Source organism: Callorhinus ursinus, unplaced genomic scaffold (assembly GCF_003265705.2).
Source record: "Callorhinus ursinus isolate GAN/ISIS: 27379988/994484 unplaced genomic scaffold, GSC_fseal_2.0 scaffold1515, whole genome shotgun sequence".
NCBI classification, from domain to species: domain Eukaryota; kingdom Metazoa; phylum Chordata; class Mammalia; order Carnivora; family Otariidae; genus Callorhinus; species Callorhinus ursinus.
This window is the reverse complement of record NW_027398569.1, coordinates 2,874-10,830: the sequence shown is the minus strand read 5'-3', so window position 1 is coordinate 10,830 and position 7,957 is coordinate 2,874. Positions and strand designations below refer to the sequence as shown.

The window sequence follows — 7,957 nt, the reverse complement described above, 5'->3', positions numbered from 1 at the left end:
ACAGCCGGGACTCCCGTGAGAACACATTAACACGGCCTCCTTGAGCGCCCGTCGGGGGCCTGGCAGGATCGGGCTGAGCCAAGAAAAGAAGATCCTTTTTTTTTCTTGAGGAAAATGATGGTCTCGGGTCTTGTCCCTCCCTGAGCCCACAGCCAGGCTAGTCGCTGCCAACACAGGCTGTCCCCTGGTGGCAGGCCCCAGGCCTCCTCATCCTCCTCCAATTTAAATTTTGGAGGTTGAAACTGCCTTTTGCAAACTTTCTTTCTTGCCTGGGGTCCTTGGGGGGAAAAATGGCCTAAATGAGAGAGATGTCACGAGGTTATCCATCCCAGCGTCCCTGTGACCAGAGATGCTCTCAATGGGGCTTCTGGAAGGGCTGTGCCTTGTTGGTGCCCCTGTCTGTGTCCTGAGCACTGCCAAGGGATTTGGTGGGATTCACAAAGTCATGAGTTTGGCAGCATTGGCTTCTGGGGTCTGTCCAGGCAGGGGGGCCAGTCTGGATAGGCAGGGGTGTCCACTCTGTGGGAGCCCTGGGTCTTGGGCCTAGCCCAAGTTCAGCTGGGCCTGGTGGTGAGTGGCCAAGGGGTCAGGCGCTGGAGACAGGAGCAGGCAGAGCCAGCACCCCTCCCTGTAGGACCAGGAGGAGAGCTCCATGTGGTGCCCTTGGCCAGGCACATCGAGGGCGTCGCTAGTGAGAGACTCTGGGTGGTGGGTGACCTCGGAACCTTCTCCAGGGATTGAAGCTGGCCTGTCACCTCACCCCGTCGACTTTGCACACTGGTGTGGTCCCCACCAAGTCACCTGCAGAGTGAGGGGCGGTGGGCATGGGCTCAGCCAGGTGGACTCAGGGACAGAACAGGTCCCTGTGGGAGGACATGGCTGGGTAGGGCCTGGGTCCCCAGGCACGGCAAGGGAGCAAGATTTTCGCTAACATGCTCCCCCTCTGTGGCCTTTGGCACCACAGCACTCGTAACTGGCCAGTCTCCTGTGAGCTCCCTACGGCTGGGGCCCAGTGTGGCACATTGCCCAAGTCGGGTGCCCCCAACACCCTGCTGGTGCTGCACAGAGAGCCTGGAGGATCGCTCCAGCCGCAGGTCCAAGCTCCCCCAGCCCTCAACAGCCCCTCTGACCACCTCCCCCCAAATCCTGTCCCCTCCCCAGCTGTCTTTTCCTAGTGAACTCCAAGCTTGCTCCAGCCTGGGGTGGCCTGTCCCTGCAGACTCCTCTCCCGGATGGTCACATGGCAGGCTTCTTGGTGGTGTTCACATCTTGGTGTTAAAGTCACCCCTCAGCCAAGTTTCTCTGCTCCCTTCCCATCTGCAGTGAGCTCCACGCCCCCCTCCCGCCCCCCGACTGTCTGTCTCACTGTCCCCCTGTATTTTCTTCCTAGAAGTTAGCAATATGCAAAATGACATTTGGGCACATGTGCATCTGGCTGTTGGCCTCCAGGGCCCATGTGTGACAGGCTAGGTGTATGTGGAACTGAAGAGTTGATGGAGAGCCAAGGAAGGGAGGGGTGGAAGGAGAACAGGTAGAAAAGGAAGGATGCGGATTGGCAGAGCATCTCCCAGGAGGGGCTCTGGCTCGCCAGGTCCCTGTTGTTGCCGCCCGAGAGGGCTTCCAGGTCTCCTGGCCTGGGAGGAGTGGCATGGAGGAGCACGGGGTGGGGGGCGGTCGTCAGTGGCCCAGTGACCATGCGCTGCCTCAGGTGTCCCCTCCATGCTCCTTGGGGATCGCGAGGCAGGGTGTGCAAGGCTCAGGGAGGTCCCGGAGACCCCTCCGGGTAGGCGAGGGGGCAGCACATCCTCCTCTCCCTCCCCCATGCATGCTGCCACACTCGCTGCCACCCCCCCGAGGTGCCCGTAAGGGAAGCACCGGAGAAGATGAGCAGCAGCTGTGGTTGGACCTGCACGAGGGGCTTGCACTCCTCCCTGGTGTGCCCGGCTGGCACGTGTTGGATACGGGTAGTGTCTGGGGCCTCGGGGCTGTGGTGACGGCAGCCATGACCCTGATGGTCAGCCCGTAGCTGTGGGCGCCAGATGATCCGGCTCAGGCTCCTCTCCCCCCCACCCCTGGGCGGGCAGTGCAGGGGGCCTGCTCTAACACCCGGGGATCGGGGCTCGGGGCTCGGGCCGTCCTTCACCACAGCCCCCCATCCTACGTGCACAGCTGCTCCCCGTCCCAGAGAGGTCCAGGGCTGGCTCTCTGGCCATCGGGAGACAGCCCTGACAAGGACACGCAGGCCCTGTGCATCCAGAGAGGGCTCCGGAGAGGGGTGCAGGGTTCTGATGGGCTCTGCAGCAGGGACAGGGGACGCTGTGCAGAAAGCACTGGAGGGGTGGGGGGGGCTGCTGAGGGTGAAGGGTTCTTGGCATGCTGCCCGGGGGGGGGCCCACTGAAGGGTGTGACCACTCGGCTCACCTGCAGGCAGGAGAGCCAGGCATGGGCCAGGGTGGGCGCTGTCCCAGAACGGAGGCTGAGGCTCCCACCAGAACGGGCTCAGCCTGCGCTCCTGTCCTCCCATCTCCTGCCCCGGATATAAACAACCCCGCCGCCCTGCCGCTGCCCGAGGTCCCAGCCCTGTGCCCTGTCCTCCCGCTGCTGCTGCTGGCTCACACATCTCCAGTGGGTCCCAGGCTCCCCTGGAGAGGCAGGCTGGGGAAAGAGGGAGCGAGGGGGACAGCAAGCATAGCCTGGCTCTGAGCCTTCGAGGCTCACGCCTGGGGTGGATGGATTCGCCCCCAGCCCTGCCCTGACCCCAAGATGTGTTGCTCTGCCACCCACTGAGCCTAGGGACAGGGCTGCCGGAGCGAGTGGGCTCGGCAAGCCCTAGAGCTTGACACCCTCAGCCTCAGTTTCCCTGTCTGAAAAACTGGAAATAATAGTACCGTGCGCCTCTCAGGGCTGCTGTGAGCATCCAGGGGCACCTTGGGGAAAAAGCTCCCGCAAATGGGCGATGTCTTCCCGGACCCTCTCTGGGGCCTGGAGGCACAGAGAGGAATGTCCTTCCACCAGCCAGCTTGTGTTTATTGCCTCTCAGATAAAACAGGACTGCAAAGGCACCAGCCCAGCACGGGGGCCTGGAAACCCCAGTTCCAAGAGTCCCTCAAGCCCCCAGAGGAATCCCCGAACATGTGTGCACCCTGGGACTCAGACTTGGATGATGGGTGAGGAGCAGGAGAACCAGGCTCTGTCCCCAGGGGTTCCCAGGCTGGCAGGGAAGGTGAGGGCAGCTTAAGGCCTATGGGGGACACGAGAAAGGTGGGGCTGGGCCAAAGGCCGTGGGGTCTGAAGTGGGGGAGATGGGGGAGGGGAGGGGCCAGAGAAGGTCCCGGAGGGTGGAAGCTGGGGAGAGTGGTGGAAGGCAGCCATGGGGGGGGGCGGTTGGGCAGGGGTCTCCTGCCAGACGCTGACAGACAGCAGAGAAAAGGCCTCAGTTTACATTGCAGAGGCCAAGTCCGCAGGGCTGTCTGCCTGGTTAGGCAAGCCCCAGGGACGCAAGCGTGTCCCCCAGCAGCCCCAGAACCAACAGCATGGTGGGGACAAAGAGCCCAGCAAGGTGTGGAGAGGAGTTTTCCATGTCTAGGTCGGAGCTCTGCATGGTGCTGGCAATCCACGTGGTGTACATGCTGACGTTGATGTAGACTCCCGGCTTTTTGGGGAGGCCGCAGGCAAACCCCCAGCTCACGATGCCTGCCTGGGTCCAGACTCCATCAAGGTTGCAAACCAGCGGGCCCCCGGAGTCACCCTAGGGAGAAAGGAGGAGTCTGGAAGCATAGGGCACACGAGGGGAAAGGAAGTTCCCAGGGGTCTCCCCAGGCCCACCAACCTCCCTTCAACACGGCTAGCTAGGTCTAGTGGACGGAGGATTGGTGGGTTGGATGTTTCTGGAAGGCAATGGAGGTCTGGGAATTCAGGGCAAAATCTCTGGCAGATGGGAGAAGCAGTGCCAGGGAAATGCTGTGTTCTCTAAATACGACCGTGCGTGTCAGAGTAGGGGCTCAGGGGGGCATTTCTGTGTTGCTAATAATGCTGTTTGCTTCATTTTGGATGAAAAAGTCTACGATAAAACAATACTAAGAGGGCACTTGAGATAAAGCGTGTTTTGCTTGTAAAAGCAGACAAAGAAAGAAGACACCAACCCAGCCCAGAAGTGACCAGCTCCTCAGGACAGTCTGCTCAGAGGCCCTGAGGTTCTTTTTGGGAAAGAAAAAAAGGACATTTCTGGCCCCCAAAGAAAAGCTTTAGGGATGGGGATATGGTCACAGTTTGCTTAAGCACTTTTGAAGTTTTTCACATTCTGATAATATTGATATGATACATTTAAAGGGAGGCAGGGTGCGAGAATATGCTTTTCTATTTGAATTGACTGGTATTTAAAGCAACGTTGCCCTCCTCCACCCTGGGGGGGGGGCAGGGGTGCTGGGGAGTGGGAGATCCCGCTTCCACCCCCCACTGGGATTGCTTGCTCACCCCGCAGGCATCTTTCTGGCCACTCTCGAAGCCAGCACAGAGCATATCCTCGAGGATGATGGGCAGCTCGATGGGCACGTTGGAGTTCTCGTGGTAGTAGGCGTCACAGGTCTGGGCGTCAATGAGGGGCAGCTGCAGCTCCTTCAGGGTGAAGGGCGGGGGCAGTGCTGGGGTGGGGAGCAGAACGGTGCTCAGACGGCAGGCGGCCGCCTGCTGGCCTTCCGCCCACCCGTCCCTGCGCTCCCGCGCTCAGCCGGACTGCTGACAAGAAGCCGTTCCTTGTCATTTCTGCAGGCCACTCCTCCGCTTCTTGAGGATCTGAGGATCCAGGGCCTGCGTTGAGCCCGGGGCGGGGGGGCTGGGGGGGGCGAGGTGAGCCTGTGTTGAATATTCAAAACCCGAGGAAGAGCTGCCCCCTTCCTCTGTCTGGCAGGGCATGCGCGGAGATGTGGAGCTCCCCTCAGGTGTGGCTGCCCTCCCAGGCCCGGGGTGGGGGGGTGGCAGGGGACACACAGAGACACATGGGGGAGAGGCTGTGTGAAAATGGAGGCAGGCTGGGGCTCGCAGCCACCAGCCGAGGGACTGCTACCAGGTGCCACCTGACGCTCGAAGGAGCAGGGAGGATCCTGGCCCGGCCAAAACCTCGACTTCAGACTCGTACCGTCCTCAACTGTGAGAGCCTACATTTCTGCGGTTTGAAGCCCCCAGGCCTGTGCCTGTTTGTCGTGGAGGTCCGGGGCCCCCGATGCCAGGCGGTCGTCCTGTGTTCCCAGACCTCACTCCTGCCCCGCCCTGTGGGAAAAGGCTGCAATGCCTCATCCTCCGCACGAGGTTAGCACTGGAGTCTCTGCTCGTCACAGGGGGAAGCCACAGCCCAGCGAGGCTGGTGGGGGTCACCCAGCCCACATGGAGGCCAGGCAGTCAGGCCCTGGCTCCTGTGCCACGAGGGCAGGGGTGACGTGTGGCTGGGAGGGCAGAGTGGGGAGCCCGAGCAAGGGTCTGGGGTGGCAGTATTTCTGTGGCTCCCCTCTGCTGTGCCCTCATCAGTGTGTGCAGGCTTCACATCCACTCTTTATGAGTGTGGAGGCAGGTGCCGGAGGAGAGAGGGCCCTAGGGAGGCCCTAACAGCCCTGGTCCCCACCTCCCCCCTCCCCTCCCCTCCTCCCCCGCATGGGTGTCCTTACGTTGATTCAAGTCGACATTCCCCCAGCCAGTGACCCAGCACCAGGTGCCTTGACCCAGGGGGTCTCCAGGTTTGGGGAGGCAGACTGGAAGGATGAGGTCACTGAAGGTGACAGGGGAGGCCAGCTGCACCAGGGCAATGTCCCCTCTGTTGCTCTCCTCCGAGTACTCTGGGTGGGTGATGAACTGGGCCACGGCTTGGAGCTCCTGGGGCTCCCCAGCCTGGGGGTAGGAGGAGAGGGAGCCCAGCAGCACGACGTAGGCAGATAGGGGCTGCTTCCTGGAGGTGGGAAAGTCCAGGGGTCAGGAGACCCAGGGTCTCATTGGTGGGGGCCAGGGGCCATCTTGATTTGAGGGTCCTAACATTATAGACGGACAACTTTGCAAGCAGAGCACGTGCCAGAAACGAAAAGGACCTTGTTTATTCCTCAAGACACCCCTACATGGACCCCACCGCCCTGTCTGGTGAGTGTGAACCAGGCTTGAGAGGCAGTCACTGCCGCCCAGCTGCTGAGCAGTGGACTGGAGGCCTCATCTTCTCAAGAGATCCCCATAGGGGAGCCTTTGGTCTCTGGGAAATGAATCACTTCTTGGGAGGTGGCCCATGGAAGTGGATAAGTGACGCCCCAGGAGCATATTTCCCCCATCTAATGCCAGATGCACCGAAGGCTGTAGTTTAAATGGGGAAGGGAGGGTGTTGGGGGGGTGAAGGGCCGGTCCTGGCTACCCCCTGCTCCCACCTGTGCCCTCGGAAGATACTCACTGGTCGAAGCAGTGGGCTGCAGTCAGCACCCAGTCCTCAGCGATCAGGGAACCCCCACACACGTGCTGTCCATATTCCCTCAGGCTGACCTGCCACGGCCACTGGCCCAGCTTGGCATTCTGCCCCGACATGATGCGGCCTGACACACGTGGGCGTCCACACACTGCAGGGGGAGCCCATGGGCAGGCTAGGCGTGGTCCCGTCTGGCTCCCCGGCCCCACAGAACGACCCTCCTAATCCCTGGGGCTCACAGGTTGGCACCTGGTCCCTCCTCGGGCTCTACAAGGTGGAATTCCTTGTGATGTAGGACCTTCCGCTCTAGGAAAGGACTTGGCCCTGGGGGGGGGGGGCGCGTTGCACAGCAGCTGAGTTGGGGGAAGTGGGAGCTGGGGGCCTGGGTGGTTATTGCAGGCTCGGTGGGAAGAGGGGAGTTGTGAGCCGCTGGTCCAATGCTCCTGCCTGCCGCACAGTGCGTGCCACATCATCTGCGCTTGGCCGGTGGAGGCGGTGAAGGTGCGGAGGTCTGGGGGGTCCGAAGGAGAGCCCCCTCCCGACCCCTGGGTTCCTTAGAGGACCTGCCCGGGCACAGGGCATAAGGGGCAGGGAAGGCATTACACAGGCCTCTTGATCTGCCCCCAACACTCAGGCACTCTCTCCTGCAGTGCCTGTCCCCCCCCCCCCCCGGCCCCCGTATCTGTCCTACCTGAATCCAGGCTTATGGCAAAGGCATTGGGCGGGGAGAAGTTGGCTGGGAGAGCGGGGGTGCTCTCCTGGAGGGCCATGGGGAGGAGGGAGAGCAGGATGGCAGTAAGGGCCAGCTCCATGGTGTGCTCCAGCCACCACTTCCGGGGGCAGAGTCCTCAGACACTGAGGAGCAGAAGGATTGCCGTTTAGCCCAAGTGCTGGCCTTGCCCCAAGGTGGGGCTGACACTCGAGACTCGGCTCCCACACTGCTCCTGGGCCCAGGGTCCTCGGCCCTCTCCATGTCTTCGGCAAGACCCTCAGGACCTTCCCTCCCCTGCCCTGGTCCCAGCATCATAGCACCCACTCCCCCCACCACATCTGGGGCACTTACTGTGTGCCGGCCCTGTGTCAACCGTACCCCGGCCTTCTGGCTATTAGGATCCCCATCCTACAGCAGAGGAAGTGAGACTCCCATGGTTGAAGGACTTGCCCGAGGCCCGACAGGTGACAAAGATATTTCTACTTTGTGCTCTGTGTCATAGTGCCTGGTGCACCAGGCAGGGGGTGGGGGGATGGGGACTGCCGCCCTAGGACACACTCCACTCTGCTCCCTCAGCTGTTTGTTTTCACCCTGGAGCTCGGAAGGGCCTAAGGTGGGGCCAAGATGCCCGGAGAGTGAGAAGGGACCCATTATTCAAGGAGGTGGAACACCTGGACAGCCACTGCCCTGCGCCGGCCTTACCTCCATGGAGCTGTGTGGCCAAGAAAGCAGAGCTGAGCAGCCTGGGCACTGGGGGGAGGAGGGATGCAGGACACTTTTCCTGATTCCTAAGTTTTATCCATTTCTCAAGTACC

General features: G+C 61.5%; 1 protein-coding gene across 1 annotated transcript; it reads right to left on the bottom strand.

Annotated features, from left to right (window-relative positions):
- Nucleotides 1–3,012: 3,012 nt before the first annotated feature.
- LOC112828416 (serine protease 33-like) lies at nucleotides 3,013–7,614 on the bottom strand. The gene is made up of 6 exons (XM_073890645.1): nucleotides 7,494–7,614; nucleotides 7,122–7,285; nucleotides 6,419–6,581; nucleotides 5,658–5,935; nucleotides 4,474–4,640; nucleotides 3,013–3,748 (listed from the first exon to the last, which is right to left on the bottom strand). The coding sequence occupies exons 2-6, from the start codon at nucleotides 7,240–7,242 to the stop codon at nucleotides 3,479–3,481; spliced, it is 999 nt and encodes a 332-aa protein (XP_073746746.1). The 5' UTR covers nucleotides 7,243–7,285; nucleotides 7,494–7,614; the 3' UTR covers nucleotides 3,013–3,478.
- Nucleotides 7,615–7,957: the final 343 nt, after the last annotated feature.